This window comes from Mustelus asterias, chromosome 17 (assembly GCF_964213995.1).
Source record: "Mustelus asterias chromosome 17, sMusAst1.hap1.1, whole genome shotgun sequence".
Classification (NCBI taxonomy): Eukaryota; Metazoa; Chordata; class Chondrichthyes; order Carcharhiniformes; family Triakidae; genus Mustelus; species Mustelus asterias.
The window spans coordinates 2,458,336-2,476,516 of record NC_135817.1 but is presented as its reverse complement, the minus strand read 5'-3'; the positions used below and the strand labels follow the sequence as shown (position 1 = coordinate 2,476,516).

The 18,181-nt window shown below is 46.4% G+C and overlaps 1 protein-coding gene across 5 annotated transcripts in view; it reads right to left on the bottom strand.

Annotated features, from left to right (window-relative positions):
• Positions 1–3,651: 3,651 nt before the first annotated feature.
• LOC144506269 (5-aminolevulinate synthase, erythroid-specific, mitochondrial-like) overlaps positions 3,652–18,181 on the bottom strand; it is a 38,077-nt gene continuing 23,547 nt past the window's right edge. For all 5 annotated transcript variants that reach the window (XM_078232138.1, XM_078232141.1, XM_078232139.1 and 2 more), the window contains 6 exons: positions 17,856–18,040; positions 17,464–17,643; positions 15,568–15,732; positions 13,859–14,127; positions 6,749–6,911; positions 3,652–5,415 (listed from right to left, as the gene is read on the bottom strand). In XM_078232138.1, the coding sequence (XP_078088264.1) occupies positions 5,252–5,415; positions 6,749–6,911; positions 13,859–14,127; positions 15,568–15,732; positions 17,464–17,643; positions 17,856–18,040 (1,126 nt within the window). In that variant the 3' untranslated portion in view covers positions 3,652–5,251. The remainder of the gene's footprint in view (positions 5,416–6,748; positions 6,912–13,858; positions 14,128–15,567; positions 15,733–17,463; positions 17,644–17,855; positions 18,041–18,181) is intronic.

The following is an 18,181-nucleotide window of genomic DNA, read 5'->3' as shown; positions in this document are numbered from 1 at the left end:
TTCCATTGACAACAACTTTAACATGGGCCTTTGGGTCAAAGATATGGGGAGGCTTCATGGGTGACATTCGTTGCCAACTTGGTGTCACAGGTTTGCATACTTTTTTGTCTGGGGGCTGAGTTTCTGTACAAACTTCACCTGATTTGTTCTCATTGGAACGACGAAGGATGAGGGGTGACCTGATAGAAGTCTACAAGATTATGAGGGGCATGGACAGAGTAGATAGTTAAACTTTTTCCCAAGTGGAAGAGTCAATTACTAGGGGGCATAGGTTTAAGATGCGAGGGGCAAGGTTTAAAGGAGATATACAAGGCAAGTTTTTTTACACAGGGTGTTGGGTGACTGGAACTCGCTGCTGGGGAAGGTCGTGGAAGCAGATACAATAGTGACATTTAAGGGGCATCTTGAAAATACGTGAATAGGATGGGAATAGAGGAATATGGTCCCCGGAAGGATAGGGGGCTTTAGTTCAGTTGGGCAGCATGTTGGTGCAGGCTTGGAGGGCCGAAGGACCTGTTCCTGTGCTATAATTTTCTTTGGGTTTCAAGCGCTTCCTGTCTCCTTCAAGGTTCAGATTTGTAATTGTGTTCAATGAGTTCTTGGATTGTGTGAAATCACAACATAAGAGATGGATGAGGGAGCGTCACTCAAGAGGGACTCCAGAGCCCCTTTACATTGTCCCATCAAATACTCCCAGGCCAGCTACAACATAGGCTTAGATCCAGAGCAAGGCTCCCTTTACATTGTCCACCTCAAACATTCCCCGGACAAGTAAATGGGACAGACTTCGAACAGATCTAACAACTCAAGACTGAGGATCCATGAGCTGCTTTGGGCCATCAACAGAAGCAGAACTGTACTCCGGCATAATCTGCAGCCTCTTGGTCTGGCATACCCTCCATTCAACCATTGCCATCAAGCCAGGGGATCAACCCTGTTTCAATGGAGTGTGCAGGTGGGCATGCCAGGAGCAGCACCAGGCATATCTAAAAATGAGGTGTCAACCTGGTGAAGCTACAACACTGGACTACTTGAATGCCAAATGACAAACAGCAAGTAATAGACAGAGCTAAGCGATCCCACAACCAACAGATCAGATCCTGCAACCAGCAGTCCTGCCGCATCCAGTTGTGAATGCTGATGGACAATTAAACAACTCACTGGAGGAGGGGGGGCTCTACAGATATTCCCATTCTTAAGGATAGAGGAGTCCAGCACATCAGTGCAAAAGATAAGGCTGAAGTATTCGCAGAAATCTTCAGCCAGAAGTGCCGAGTGGATGATCCATTTCTGTCTCTTCCAGTGATCCCCAGCATCTCCGATGCCAATCTCCAGCCAACTCAATTCACTCGTGATCAAGAAACAGTTGGAGGCACTGGATGCTGCAAAGGCAATGGGCCCTGATAACATTCCCGCAATAGTACTGAAGACTTATGCTCCAGAACTTGCTGCTCCCCTAGCCAAGCTATTCCGGTAAAGTTCCAACACTGGCATCTACTCAACAATGTGGAAAATGTGTACAGGGCATACCTGGACAAAAAGCAGGACAAACCCAACTCGGCCAATCAGTCTACTCTCGATCATCAGTAAAATGATGGTAGGGGTCATCAACAGTGCTATCAAGAATCACCTGCTCAGTGAGGCCCAGTTTAGGTTTCGCCAGGGTCACTCAGCTCCTAACCTCGTTCAAACCTTGGTTCAAACATGGATGAAAGAGCTGAACTCCAGAGGTGAGGTGAGGTGAGAGTGACAGCCCTTGACATCAAGGCCACATTCGACTGAGTGGTATCAAGGAGCCCCAGCAAAACTGGAATCAATGGGTAGCAGGGGTTTGAGTCAGACCTGGTACATAAGATGGTTGTGGAGGGTCAGTTATCTTGGCTCCAGGATAGTCCCTCAGAAGTGCCCTAGGCCCAACCATCTTCAGCTGCTTCATCAATGACCTTCCCTCCATCATAAGGCCAGAAGTGGGGATGTTCGATGATTGCACAATGTTACCATTTGCGATTCCTCAGACACTGAAGCAGTCCATGTTTAAATGCAACAAAATCTGGACAATATCCCAGCTTGGGCTGACAAGTGGCAAGTAACATTCGTGCCACACAAATGCCAGGCAATGACCATCACCAATAAGAGGCACTCTAACCACTGCCCCTTGACATTCAATGATGTTACTATCACTAAATGCACCGTCAACATCCTTGGAGTTACTACTGACCAGAAACTCAACTGGACTCGCCACATAAAATGGGCCAAGAGCTTCTGTATCATTAGAAATAACCCCAGACGTGATATTGTTTCAGATCCTCTAAATTGTCATGAACACCCCACTCTCACTCAACCTCCCTCCACTACAACTGCCTCACTCCCGGTGGCATTCAAAGCTTTAGTCACCTTCTCTACGGATCTTACCCGATGAGCAACTTCACCTGTGGGTTTAGATTCCTGAATGTCATTACAAACGGGGAATATCGCAGCCAAGGCCAATCCCCTGCTGATCCCAGGACACACACCCTTGCCAATAAGGGTCACTGGATAGGAAACGAGCAGGAACCATGCTGATTTTTATACCCTTCCACAATCTCAGCTGCAGCAGGGCCAATTGCAACATCCCTGCCAAGAGCAGGTCAGAGGCTAGGAATGCTGCAGCAGGTAACTCGCCTCCTGACTCCCGAGAGCCTATCCACCATCTGGAAGGCACAAGTCAGGAGTGATGGAATACTTCCCACTTGCCTGGATGGAGTGCAGCTCCAGCAACACTCAAGAAGCTTGACACCATCCAGGACAAAGCAGCCCACTTGGCACCACATCCACTCCCTCCACCACCGACGCTCAGTGGCAGCAGTGTGTACTATCTACAAGATGCACTGCAGCAATTCACCAAAGATCCTAGACAACATCTTCCAAACCCACGACCACTTGCTTCTGGAAGGACAAGCGCAGCAGATACATGGGAACACCACCACCTGCAAGTTCCCCTCCAAACCACTCACCATCCTGACTTGAAAATATATCGCCATTCCTTCGCAGTCGCTGGGTCAAAATCCTGGAATTCCCTCCCTAATGGAATTGTGGGTCAAACCGCAGCACATGGACTGCAGTGATTCAAGAAGACGGCTCACCACCACCTTCTCAAGGGCAACTAGGTATGGGCAATAAATGCTGGCCAGCCAGCGATGGCCATGTCCCAAGAATGAATTAAAAAAAAGGTACGGCTCAAGGTTAGATTCAGAATAAAGCTGCCTTTACACAGTCCACATCAAACATTCCCAGGACAGGTACAGCACAGGCTTAGACAGTGTAAAGTTGCCTTTACGTTGTCCACATCAAATGTTCCAAGGACAAGTACAGCATGGAGTTAGATACAGAGTAAAGCTCCCTTTACACTGTCCAGTTGACAGATGCAATGCATGTTGTGTATGAAGTAAGGCACTGTCCTAGATTGTGCGCTCCCCAGTGTGACAGTTTCTTCTTTCCCGTGTTAGCACTAGGTGCTACACTGCTGTTGCCCATTTTTTACCAGATATTGTAATCCCAATAATGTGGTCTGATTTGGTGCCAACCCCAATTGTTCACCCATTGTGCATCCTTGTCGTCTCAAGGTGATTAATCTGGCTTGTGATCTTTATTCAGGACATGGACACCTTCGTATTTGAGAGTACAAACTTTTATTGTCAGGATTTTTGTTTGATTGCTGTGTAACATTGCAGAGATTATGGAACAGTTTTGGCTGTTTGCTTCTAATAATTTCAATTTACATTTCAATGTGTGAGTTCTAATTTTTGTCTGAGAAAATAAATCTTGTTTGTTTCGATTGCTTGTGTGTGACTGCCTGGTGTGAATTTTATGCCTCATTGCCCTGGCTATCTCTCTAGGCCTTGCTGAATTAGCTCATAAACCAGGGTGCAGGGCAGAGATGTTGTAATTGGCCCTGCTGCAGCTGAGATTGGGGAAGGGCATAAAAATCGGCATGGTTCTTTTGTTTCCTATCCAGTGACCCTTAATGGCAAGGGTGTGTGTCCTGGGCCCATTTTGTCATCTTGTGTATTTTTCCTGAGCATGGGGAGTTCTGGCTGAGTGCAGTCTTCGGGTGAAATGTGGATAAATAGATGGATTGTGGGGGGGGCAGAGAATTTATGTATTTAATCAGTGTCTGCAAACCACGTATTATGAAAGTAGTAAATGCTGGAATTATTCAGCAGATCAGGCAGCAATTCTGGAGAGAGAAACTTTCGTAATGTTTCAGATTGCTGAGTTCTGAGATCATTGGCCTGAAAGGTTCACGTTTTATTCCTCCACTAATGCTGCCTCTGAGTCTTTGCAGCTCAGTTTTGTTTCACCTTCCAAAATCCAGTGTTTTGCGTTTGTGTGAGCGATAACTTGTCTGTAATTTATAATACCACATTCTTGCCTTTTTTTTTGTACAATATAATTGCAAAACCTGGGCATTTGGGGAGCAGAGTAATGATGTTAGTTGGAGTGTAGACTCTTCTCAACAGCCCATGTTGAGGGAAAATCACAGCCCACCATGGGAAGGGGAGGACACGCGATATATTGACATGAAGTCTCTTTTATAAGCTTTGTGTTGCAGTGAAGGATCTGAGATATAGCAATGTGTTGTGTTCAGAATTTCTGCAGGGGTGCAGAGTATATCAGACTGTCACAGTGAGGGGTGTGGGATATATCAGTGTCACAGTAAGGAGTGTGGGATATATCCATGTTACAGTGAAGGTAGATTCAGAAAGAATGTTGCCAGTGGTGGGGGAGTCCACAACTAGGGTCATATAGTTTGAGGATAAGAGGTAAACCTTTTAGAACTGAAGTGAGGAGAAATTTCTTCAGCCAGAGGGTGGTGAATGTGGAATTCGCTATCACAGAATGTAGTTGTGGCCAAAACGTTGTCTGATTTCAAGAAGAAATCAGATATAGCTCTTGGGGCTAAAGGGATCAAAGGATATGGGAGGAAGGGGGGAATCAGGATATTGAATTCGATGATCAAAATGAACGGCGGAACAAGCTCAAAGGGCCGAATGGTCTACTCCTGCTTCTGGTTTCTGTATTTCTATATCTGAGTGTTACAGCGAGAGGTGTGGTAAATTTATTATCGTGAATATATGGTATTCATCAGACAATGTTATGGTTGAGAGGTTTATCAGTATTACGGTGAAGTATGTAGCTGATAGTTCATCTGCTCCTTGTAATTTAATTGTGTTCAGATAGTTTACTCTGTCGAACTCCACCAGCCGTCGATTCAGGCGCACACGGTGATGTATCGTCCCTCCATCCCGCCGAAGTAGGAGCGCTCCCATTCGCTCATCAGTTCGAAATGCAGGGGTCGTTGACAGAAGCTGCAGGTTGCCAAGGACGGGGACTGCATTGGAAGCCCCACTTCCTTCCAAGCATCAAGCAGGCAATCTGCAAATAAACGACACTCGTGAGGAAAGGTGAGAGAGACTGGGGCTGTTTTCATTCAAACTGTGACGGTGAACAGAAGATCAGATATTTGGGGGGTGCGTGGGGACTTTACAGTAAATTGGGGAAAAAAAGTGGTCCTATCATGGGTCTGTAAAGTTTATTTATTAGTCGGCTTACATTCACAAAAAGTTACTGTGAAAATCCCCTAGTGGCCACACTCTGGTGGCTGTTCGGGTACACTGAGGGAGAATTTAGCATGGCCAATGTACGTAGCCAGCTCATCTTTCAGACTGTGGGAGGAAACTGGAGCACCTGGAGGAAACCCACGCAGACACAGGGAGAACGTGCAAACTCCACACAGACAGGAATCGAACCTGGGTCCCTGGCACTGAGGCAGCAGTGCTAACCACATTGCCGCAGTGCTAACCACATTGCCACCGTGCTGCCCTAACTGGATCAGTCTGAGATCATCGCAAAGATGACGAAGAGAGTAGGGAAGCGTTGTTTGACAATTTTTGAAACTGGAATCTCTGACCAGAAATAGTGAGGACTTGTCGAATTGCTTTCAGTTAATGTAGTTTTATAATTTAGACACTTGGTGTCAGAAAACCTGCCAATCAACAGTGTCCACGGAAAAATTCTATGTCTGGTATAAACGGCCACTCGATCTGTTTGCTTTTTGATGGTGATGGTTGAGGGAAGAAATTCAGCCCTCTGACACCACGAGAACTGTCCTGTCTTTTTCCAAAAGTAGCCATGGGGTCTTTGACATCCAACTGACTACGCAGACAGGATCACCTCTTATCCAAACACCTGAGACAGTGCAGTACTCCCACAGGTGTGCATTGAAGTTCTAAGATCCTTGAGTGCAGCTCAAACCCATGACCTGAAGCTGCAGCTGGTGATACCAGTGGCCAACGAATGTGTCAAATTCTATTATCCTGTCCATTTAATTGACTGTGTGATGTTGCAGAGATGCAGCTCCAACACAGTGTTGGAGTTGCATTGATAAATCTACTGCTGATTTATCAATAATACTCTTTAAGGGCTTGGTACTTGTTCCCTCCAGGTCTCTTGCCCTTGTTCCCCTGGTTCCCGTTTTGGCTGTGTGAACAAAGATGTGTGTCGACAGTGATTCATGGCTGAGTGCTGCAGCCCACTCCAATACTACCTCCTCGCATTCCGAGAAAATGGCCAGGAATTTGAAATCCAAAAGTAATTCTGAGCCAAGGGGCGCTGCTATCCTGACTACCCCACGGAGGTCAGTGCTCATCAGACACCAGAAAACAATTCTGGGGTTCCCTTTCTCACTCTGCACTTGTCTGTTACTCACCCACAAAGTAGTCCATCATCTGGGGTTCGTGATGTGGGGAGGGAGCAAGTCGAAGGAGCTCCTCTCCCCGAGGGACAGTCGGGTAGTTAATGGCCTGCACGTAGATGTCATGTCGACTCATCATGATGTTGCTGATCTCTGTGTTCCTTGCAGCGTCGCACACCTTCAAGGAAAGCAGTGATCGGTCAAACCTGATTTGTTTTACCTTTCTTAGATCTGAACCTGCTAAAGTCTGACCCTCCCATTACCCACGCTGTGTTTGTTCTGTCTCTAAACCAGTGCCAAGGGCAATTATCACTGGACTCGTAATTCGGAGGTCAGGGCTCTGGGACATGGGTTCAAATCCCTCCACGACAGCTCGTGAAATTCGAACTGAACTCACCAAATCTGAAATTGTAAAGCTAGCCTCAGTGATGGTGACCATAGAAACTTATCATCAATTGTCATACAAACCCATCTGCTTCACTAATGCACTTTTAAGTAAAGGAAATCTGCCATCCCTCACGAAAGTCTCTGTGGGAGGTTGAAAAATCCTGGTCATGAGTTCACCTTTTTCTTTCTTCCCAATCGGGGATTCCTCTGTCTTGATTCCCTGTGTTCTGGCGATTGACACTTTACCTGATGCTCCCAGACATTTGACCGTGTCAGAATGAATTCTGAGAGATTGAATGTGCCCCTATCTTGTAAATAGACCCCAGGATCTTGTACGACGTGCTTCCACTTTACCTCGTACTGTTGTGGGCGCATCTGTTCGATCAGTTGGTTGGATGGCTGGCTTGTGATATGGAGCGAAGCCAACAGCACGGGTTCAATTTCCGTACCAGTTGCTCATGAAGGCCCCACCTTATTAACCTTGCCCCTCACCTGAGATGTGGTGATCGTCAGGTTAAAGTCACCACCAATAGCCTATGGCTATCCTGGGACTATGGAGACTTCACCATTTTCCAACAGCAAGGTAAAGGTAAACACGAAGTTGGTTAACTCCCTGAGCACCCTGGGTGTCTTCCAACTCCTACCCTTGGAGTACATATGCCTCATGCTGTTGTTGTCAATTTGCAGCAGGTTCCATTTATCTGCACTCAACTCATTTGCTGCTGACGTGTCCAATTGCAAACCCTGTTGAGCTTCCTGGATGTAGCAACTTAATTTTCTTTCAGAGATACTCTGTGACACTGGTTAGACAATGGGATTATCTGGTTACAGCCCTGTAACTCTGGTTGTTCAGAGAATACCCTGTTTACAGCCCTCTGACGCTGGTTAAACAGTGAGATTACCTGGTTACAGCCCTGTAACTCTGGTTGTTCAGAGAATACCCTGTTTACAGCCCTCTGACACTGGTTAAACAGTGAGATTACACTGCTACAGCCCTGTAACTCTGGTTGTTCGGAGAATACCCTGTTTGTAGCCCTCTGACACTGGTTAAACAGTGAGATTACCTGGTTACAGCCCTGTAACTCTGGTTGTTCAGAGAATACCCTGTTTACAGCCCTCTGACGCTGGTTAAACAGTGAGATTACACTGCTACAGCCCTGTAACTCTGGTTGTTCAGAGAATACCCTGTTTACAGCCCTCTGACACTGGTTAAACAGTGAGATTACCTGGTTACAGCCCTGTAACTCTGGTTGTTCAGAGAATACCCTGTTTACAGCCCTCTGACGCTGGTTAAACAGTGAGATTACCTGGTTACAGCCCTGTAACTCTGGTTGTTCAGAGAATACCCTGTTTACAGCCCTCTGACACTGGTTAAACAGTGAGATTACCTGGTTACAGCCCTGTAACTCTGGTTGTTCAGAGAATACCCTGTTTACAGCCCTCTGACGCTGGTTAAACAGTGAGATTACCTGGTTACAGCCCTGTAACTCTGGTTGTTCGGAGAATACCCTGTTTACAGCCCTCTGACACTGGTTAAACAGTGAGATTACACTGCTACAGCCCTGTAACTCTGGTTGTTCGGAGAATATCCTGTTTACAGCCCTCTGACGCTGGTTAAACAGTGAGATTACACTGCTACAGCCCTGTAACTCTGGTTGTTCAGAGAATACCCTGTTTACAGCCCTCTGACGCTGGTTAAACAGTGAGATTACACTGCTACAGCCCTGTAACTCTGGTTGTTCAGAGAATACCCTGTTTACAGCCCTCTGACGCTGGTTAAACAGTGAGATTACACTGCTACAGCCCTGTAACTCTGGTTGTTCGGAGAATACCCTGTTTACAGCCCTCTGACGCTGGTTAAACAGTGAGATTACACTGCTACAGCCCTATAACTCTGGTTGTTCAGAGAATACCCTGGTTACAGCCCTCTGACGCTGGTTAAACAGTGAGATTACACTGCTACAGCCCTGTAACTCTGGTTGTTCAGAGAATACCCTGTTTACAGCCCTCTGACGCTGGTTAAACAGTGAGATTACCTGGTTACAGCCCTCTGACGCTGGTTAAACAGTGAGATTACACTGCTACAGCCCTGTAACTCTGGTTGTTCGGAGAATACCCTGGTTACAGCCCTCTGACGCTGGTTAAACAGTGAGATTACCTGGTTACAGCCCTCTGACGCTGGTTAAACAGTGAGATTACCTGGTTACAGCCCTCTGACGCTGGTTAAACAGTGAGATTACACTGCTACAGCCCTGTAACTCTGGTTGTTCGGAGAATACCCTGGTTACAGCCCTCTGACACTGGTTAAACAGTGAGATTACACTGCTACAGCCCTGTAACTCTGGTTGTTCAGAGAATACCCTGTTTACAGCCCTCTGACGCTGGTTAAACAGTGAGATTACCTGGTTACAGCCCTCTGACGCTGGTTAAACAGTGAGATTACACTGCTACAGCCCTGTAACTCTGGTTGTTCGGAGAATACCCTGTTTACAGCCCTCTGACGCTGGTTAAACAGTGAGATTACCTGGTTACAGCCCTCTGACGCTGGTTAAACAGTGAGATTACACTGCTACAGCCCTGTAACTCTGGTTGTTCGGAGAATACCCTGTTTACAGCCCTCTGACGCTGGTTAAACAGTGAGATTACCTGGTTACAGCCCTCTGACGCTGGTTAAACAGTGAGATTACACTGCTACAGCCCTGTAACTCTGGTTGTTCGGAGAATACCCTGGTTACAGCCCTCTGACACTGGTTAAACAGTGAGATTACCTGGTTACAGCCCTCTGACGCTGGTTAAACAGTGAGATTACACTGCTACAGCCCTGTAACTCTGGTTGTTCAGAGAATACCCTGTTTACAGCCCTCTGACACTGGTTAAACAGTGAGATTACACTGCTACAGCCCTGTAACTCTGGTTGTTCAGAGAATAGTAAGAAGTTTAACAACACCAGGTTAAAGTCCAACAGGTTTATTTGGTAGCAAAAGCCACACAAGCTTTCGAGGCTCTGAGCCCCTTCTTCAGGTGAGTGGGAATTCTGTTCACAAACAGAACTTATAAGACACAGACTCAATTTACATGAATAATGGTTGGAATGCGAATACTTACAACTAATCCAGTCTTTAAGAAACAAAACAATGGGAGTGGAGAGAGCATCAAGACAGGCTAAAAAGATGTGTATTGTCTCCAGACAAGACAGCCAGTGAAACTCTGCAGGTCCACGCAACTGTGGGAGTTACAAATAGTGTGACATAAATTCTGATTCTAGGATCGCATGATAAAGACTCAGGAGGAAAAAAGCAGAAATATTTATGTGAAATAGTGTGACATAAACCCAATATCCCGGTTGAGGCCGTCCGTCCGGGACCTTCAACCGGTGCTATACACTAGATACATCGATGACATTTTCTTCCTTTGGACTCATGGTGAACAATCACTGAAACAACTCTATGATGACATCAACAAGTTCCATCCCACCATCAGGCTCACCATAGACTACTCTCCGGAATCGGTTGCATTCTTGGACACGCGCATCTCCATTAAGGACGGTCACCTCAGCACCTCACTGTACCGCAAGCCCACGGATAACCTCACGATGCTCCACTTCTCCAGCTTCCACCCTAAACACGTTAAAGAAGCCATCCCCTACGGACAAGCCCTCCGTATACACAGGATCTGCTCGGATGAGGAGGATCGCAACAGACACCTCCAGACGCTGAAAGATGCCCTCATAAGAACAGGATATGGCGCTAGACTCATTGATCAACAGTTCCAACGCGCCACAGCGAAAAACCGCACCGACCTCCTCAGAAGACAAACACGGGACACAGTGGACAGAGTACCCTTCGTTGTCCAGTACTTCCCCGGAGCGGAGAAGCTACGGCATCTCCTCCGGAGCCTTCAACATGTCATTGATGAAGACGAACATCTCGCCAAGGGCATCCCCACACCCCCACTTCTTGCCTTCAAACAACCGCACAACCTCAAACAGACCATTGTCCGCAGCAAACTACCCAGCCTTCAGGAGAACAGTGACCAAGACACCACACAACCCTGCCACAGCAACCTCTGCAAGACGTGCCGGATCATCGACACAGATGCCATCATCTCACGTGAGAACACCATCCACCAGGTACACGGTACATACTCTTGCAACTCGGCCAACGTTGTCTACCTGATACGCTGCAAGAAAGGATGTCCCGAGGCATGGTACATTGGGGAAACTATGCAGACGCTGCGACAACGGATGAATGAACACCGCTCGACAATCACCAGGCAAGACTGTTCTCTTCCTGTTGGGGAGCACTTCAGCGGTCACGGGCATTCGGCCTCTGATATTCGGGTAAGCGTTCTCCAAGGCGGCCTTCGCGACACACGACAGCGCAGAGTCGCGGAGCAGAAACTGATAGCCAGGTTCCGCACACACAAGGACGGCCTCAACCGGGATATTGGGTTTATGTCACACTATTTCACATAAATATTTCTGCTTTTTTCCTCCTGAGTCTTTATCATGCGATCCTAGAATCAGAATTTATGTCACACTATTTGTAACTCCCACAGTTGCGTGGACCTGCAGAGTTTCACTGGCTGTCTTGTCTGGAGACAATACACATCTTTTTAGCCTGTCTTGATGCTCTCTCCACTCCCATTGTTTTGTTTCTTAAAGACTGGATTAGTTGTAAGTATTCGCATTCCAACCATTATTCATGTAAATTGAGTCTGTGTCTTATAAGTTCTGTTTGTGAACAGAATTCCCACTCACCTGAAGAAGGGGCTCAGAGCCTCGAAAGCTTGTGTGGCTTTTGCTACCAAATAAACCTGTTGGACTTTAACCTGGTGTTGTTAAACTTCTTACTGTGTTTACCCCAGTCCAACGCCGGCATCTCCACATCATGTTCAGAGAATACCCTGTTTACAGCCCTCTGACACTGGTTAAACAGTGAGATTACACTGCTACAGCCCTGTAACTCTGGTTGTTCAGAGAATACCCTGTTTACAGCCCTCTGACACTGGTTAAACAGTGAGATTACACTGCTACAGCCCTGTAACTCTGGTTGTTCAGAGAATACCCTGGTTACAGCCCTCTGACGCTGGTTAAACAGTGAGATTACCTGGTTACAGCCCTCTGACGCTGGTTAAACAGTGAGATTACACTGCTACAGCCCTGTAACTCTGGTTGTTCAGAGAATACCCTGTTTACAGCCCTCTGACGCTGGTTAAACAGTGAGATTACACTGCTACAGCCCTGTAACTCTGGTTGTTCAGAGAATACCCTGGTTCCAGCCCTCTGACGCTGGTTAAACAGTGAGATTACACTGCTACAGCCCTCTGACGCTGGTTAAACAGTGAGATTACCTGGTTACAGCCCTCTGACGCTGGTTAAACAGTGAGATTACCTGGTTACAGCCCTCTGACGCTGGTTAAACAGTGAGATTACCTGGTTACAGCCCTCTGACGCTGGTTAAACAGTGAGATTACCTGGTTACAGCCCTCTGACACTGGTTAAACAGTGAGATTACCTGGTTCCAGCCCTCTGACGCTGGTTAAACAGTGAGATTACACTGCTACAGCCCTGTAACTCTGGTTGTTCAGAGAATACCCTGTTTACAGCCCTCTGACGCTGGTTAAACAGTGAGATTACCTGGTTACAGCCCTGTAACTCTGGTTGTTCAGAGAATACCCTGTTTACAGCCCTCTGACGCTGGTTAAACAGTGAGATTACACTGCTACAGCCCTGTAACTCTGGTTGTTCAGAGAATACCCTGTTTACAGCCCTCTGACACTGGTTAAACAGTGAGATTACCTGGTTACAGCCCTCTGACGCTGGTTAAACAGTGAGATTACCTGGTTACAGCCCTCTGACGCTGGTTAAACAGTGAGATTACCTGGTTACAGCCCTCTGACGCTGGTTAAACAGTGAGATTACACTGCTACAGCCCTGTAACTCTGGTTGTTCAGAGAATACCCTGTTTACAGCCCTCTGACGCTGGTTAAACAGTGAGATTACCTGGTTACAGCCCTCTGACGCTGGTTAAACAGTGAGATTACCTGGTTACAGCCCTCTGACACTGGTTAAACAGTGAGATTACCTGGTTCCAGCCCTCTGACGCTGGTTAAACAGTGAGATTACACTGCTACAGCCCTGTAACTCTGGTTGTTCAGAGAATACCCTGTTTACAGCCCTCTGACGCTGGTTAAACAGTGAGATTACACTGCTACAGCCCTGTAACTCTGGTTGTTCAGAGAATACCCTGTTTACAGCCCTCTGACACTGGTTAAACAGTGAGATTACCTGGTTACAGCCCTCTGACGCTGGTTAAACAGTGAGATTACCTGGTTACAGCCCTCTGACGCTGGTTAAACAGTGAGATTACCTGGTTACAGCCCTCTGACGCTGGTTAAACAGTGAGATTACACTGCTACAGCCCTGTAACTCTGGTTGTTCAGAGAATACCCTGTTTACAGCCCTCTGACGCTGGTTAAACAGTGAGATTACCTGGTTACAGCCCTCTGACGCTGGTTAAACAGTGAGATTACCTGGTTACAGCCCTCTGACGCTGGTTAAACAGTGTGATTGCCTGGTTACAGCCCTCTGACGCTGGTTAAACAGTGAGATTACCTGGTTACAGCCCTCTGACGCTGGTTAAACAGTGAGATTACCTGGTTACAGCCCTGTGCCATTTTTTGTACAGTTTATGTTTCTGTGGTGAGTTGTTGTTGCTCAGGGTATTGGTCACTTACCCGTATGGGGATGATGTGGCTGGGGCAGTTGATGACCGGCAGGCCTGCGTCCATCAGCAGCTGCCGCATATACTTGACATTGCGCTGGTGAGAACGCCGCAGTGCCTGACCTTCTTCGCTCTTTAAAGTACGTATGGACTCCAAGGCGCCAGCCAGTATCATTGGCGGCAGGGCTGTGGTGAAAATGAAGCCAGCTGCATATGATCGAACTGTATCGGTGAGCGCAGCTGTGCTGGCAATGTAGCCACCCACACAGCCAAAGGCTTTACCTGGTGAGGATGAAACATTTGCCATTCAGTATCAGTCCTGCATGTCCTGGAAAGTAATGCCCCAGCTTCCGTCTCTACTCCCTCTGGAGCCAATCTTCCCATCTTGGCAGCTGTTCCTCCCTCCTACACTTATTTTTAGTCATGTTTAGCCATAGTGCCCATTAATATTCTGAGGCGTGAACCTCAGCAACCTATTCAACCACATTGCACCCAGACTGCTTCTGTTCTTTCCTTGGTATCTACGTAGCAAGCATCAGCTGAGGAAAATCGGGCACAGGAACCCAACCACTCTTTTTTAAGTCCGAGGTACTGAGGCTGATTGGTGTGTTCTATTACCCTTAAAGAGAACAATCCCAGCTTCTCTAGTCATTCCCCCTAACTGGAGTCTCGCATCTCTGGTCACATTCTCTACCAAGTCTCCGAGGCTATGATACCCTTCCTGCCAGTGCTGCCCTAAATTGGCCATAATGCATTAATAGGTCCAAACCAGTATGGTATCAAAGTTTAGCATAAACACCTTGCTTTACTATTTTGTGCCTTTCATTTGTAAAATCAAAAAAACTATATGCCTTTTAAACTAATTTTTCAAGATCTGTCAGCTTTAAAGATTTGTGCATGTACACCTCTATATCTTTTTTAAAAAAAGGAAATCTTGCCTTTCATCTGCCAGCCTTTGACTCCAGTATTTTTGGTCCAGAATCCCCGTTAGCTCACTGAAGTCAACTGTGTTCGTATTTTATTTTTCCTTATCCTTTTCCATGATTATTCAAAATGTAATTATATTGTGATCGCTGTAGCCCAAGTACTCCCCACTGAAATATCTGCCAATTAATTCCCCAGAATTCGATCCAGCATTACTTCCTTCATTGTTGGGCTGGAAACATACTGATCAATGTTCTCTTGTATACATCTCATTTGCATCTATACTGTTGTTTTCCCTGTTATTTCCTATTCCATTAGAGTAATAGAATTTCATTTTTGCTGCTCTAACCTTCTTGCACTTTCCTGTGGATTTTCTCACCTGTATTTTCCTCACTATTTAGTGACCATCACCTCTCAGTTTAATAACTCCTTTACTGTTGATTATATTTGACCAACAGAATTCTGTCTTTAAGCTCTTGCGTATATGATCCCCTTCCAGTGCTATAACAGCTTCTTCAATAAAGAGTGATATCCCTCCCTCATTTCTTTCCTTCCTTGCCTTTCCTGAATACCTTTGCAGTCAGGAAGATTAAATTCCCAATCCTCTCCTTGCTTGTGCCAAGTCCTCATTAGTGCTGCTGTATCCTAGATCCAATGTATCTGCATGCACCAACCTTACCACACTGTGCCTTAAGCAGACACATTCCAAACTTCCCTTTGTCTGCTTTGCGTTCTTGCCCTAATCGTCGAGCCTTGACCCTTAACAAAGTGAAAAGTGCAGGTGTGATGCTGACTCACCCAGTGTTCCTGATATGATGTCTATTTTGTGCATGATGCCATCCCGCTCTCCAATCCCGGCCCCGTGAGTTCCATACAAACCCACAGCGTGCACCTCATCGACAAAGGTGATGGCTCCATATTTGTGAGCAACATCACACAGCTCCTCCAATGGACAGATGCCACCTGGGTTACAAAAAGCGACAGTTTACTGACTAGTTTCAAACATTGTAGTCACACAGCAAACAACTCACTCCTATGATGAATGAATAGTAGTTCTGTACAGTTGCTGTGAATGATTTTTATCATGAATAAACTCAGTTCTGTATAGTTGGACAATAAGTTCCATTACCTTTCGAATAAATCAATAAAGTGCAGGGCAGACTACTATTAACACTGAAATGTGAGGGTTGCTTTGCTACGACATCCTCCTTGATACCTATTTCCATTACCAAATTGGGAGACTGAGCTACAGTTGAGTGACCCACATTCCACCCTCCAACTGCTTTACTTGGATACTGAGGCCAACTATAGTACAGGCCCTCCAGTATCCCTTGCCTTGTTGGATAAACCAAACGTCTTGCTGGTAGAAGTCACGTGACTGTAACCGAGAGCAGAAAACTTGGGCTGAAATTTTCACCCTTCCTGTAGTGCTGGAACACTAATGACAGTACAGCCCCCTAGCTGAGAAGTTGGTCTTCCCTAGTTCTCAGTCAGATAGAGACAAGACTTTCACCATGTAGTCTAGGCTGATTCCTCGTGCATTACTGAGGCAATGCTGCACTTATGGAAGCATCACCTTTCAAACATGTGCCTGTTCTGTTGGATATTAAATGATCCCATAGCAACTACAAATTTTTAAAAAAGTTTTCCCTGGGGCCATGTTCCACTGTTAAACTGGCCAACCATTTCAAAAAACTATTGTGGGAATTTGATGAGTTCAAATTGGCTACTGCACTTCCTTCCATCGCTGCACTTCGATGTAAACTCATTGGCTGTGAACCTCCTTGGTATGTAGTGAGTCACAGAAGGTTCTACAGAAATGTATCCTTTCATTGAGAGTTGGACACTTTAAGGGGCCAATTATGAGTTTTTGGACCCTCCGCAACCTGGCCAGGTAAATGGGAAATGTACCACAACTTTCAGCCCAGAAGAATGGTGAACAAATTGCCAGCATCTCCAGCTTTTGCCACCACTGAGCAAGGCGAGGGGCCTCCTGTAGGAAGGAGGACTGTAAAATTCCACCCGCTCTAAAGTGGCAACTTGAAGGCAAAAGGTTGGTTCGAACACATACAAATTGCTAGATAATGATAATGGAGCTTTTTTAAAAGAACATTTGTATGATTGGGGACATAGTTCTAGATCAAGGCTGAAGAGGTTAGCAATGAATTCAGTGGCTTGTGACTAGTTGTGATGCCACCAGGAGTGAATACTTGGGGCAGAAATTCGGTGTGTGGGCCGTGTCCTGACTTGGATGGTTACAACTTGAACTGTTTTCCACATTCCACTTGCGGAAGGTGTGGCCGCTTGTTCCACGACTGCTCCTCAGGCGATTGAGGGTTGTACAGATTTTCCATGGACGGTTGAAGCATGGAACCCCACCAGAGACTGGAGCTGAGAACTGTTCACATTGATCTATTTCCACCATTTAGTCCGCAACAAACTCATATGAGTTGTGGAAAACACCACTGATGGGGAACTTTGGGCACCATAAGCCCAAAGTCATCTTTACATCATAAGCATACTACAGCTACCAAATCATGTTTTAAATAACACACACTGTACTGCAAAATATTATGTTCTGAAAGAAATTGAGTAACACGATGAAAAGCTGCTGCGTATTTAAGCTGGGTTCCCTTCTGTTCTTATACCAGGATCTCTCGGACTGGCACAGCAACATTGCACCTAATTTCTTACCATCCATCGAATGCACCGTCTCGAATGCAACAATTTTGGGGGCCTTTGAGTCTGACTCCCTCAGGAGCTGCTCCAGATGTTCGACGTCATTGTGCCGGAAAACGAACTTCGGGATTCCGCTGTTCCTGATCCCCTGGATCATGGACGCGTGGTTCCCAGCATCCGAGTAAATCTCACAGCCTGTGGGAATCAAACAGTTTCTTAACCATTTGCTTGTTCTGAAATTAGCTGTCACAGTTCAAACATGAAATGGAGGCTCAGCAACATTTACACTCGCCATTTGTCTTGTGTGCTATCTCTCCCGTTCCCTCTGTCTCCCTCCTGCACTCTCTTTCTCCCTAGTCCCTATCCTCACCAAGTAATGGTTAATATCTGTGGTCTCTACCCTGTACCTGGAAGCATTTTGGCCAGAGTGAAGAGAGTTGAGTCATTAGCCACATAACAGGATGTGAAGAGGAGTGCCGCATCCTTCTGGTGGAGGTTGGCCAGCTCCAATTCCAGGTCCACGTGGAACTTGCTGGTTCCAGAGATGTTGCGTGTCCCACCAGCTCCTGCACCGTACCCCTGCACCGTCTCCCTGTCAACAGCAGAATGAGTAGTGTTTACATTGCATGCATTTCAAAATAGCCATATTAGGCACTCAGATTGTCCTGTTGTACTATACGCTCAAAGAAATGCAACCGCTGTTACAGAGCAAATGGAGAAGGCAATGTCAGTA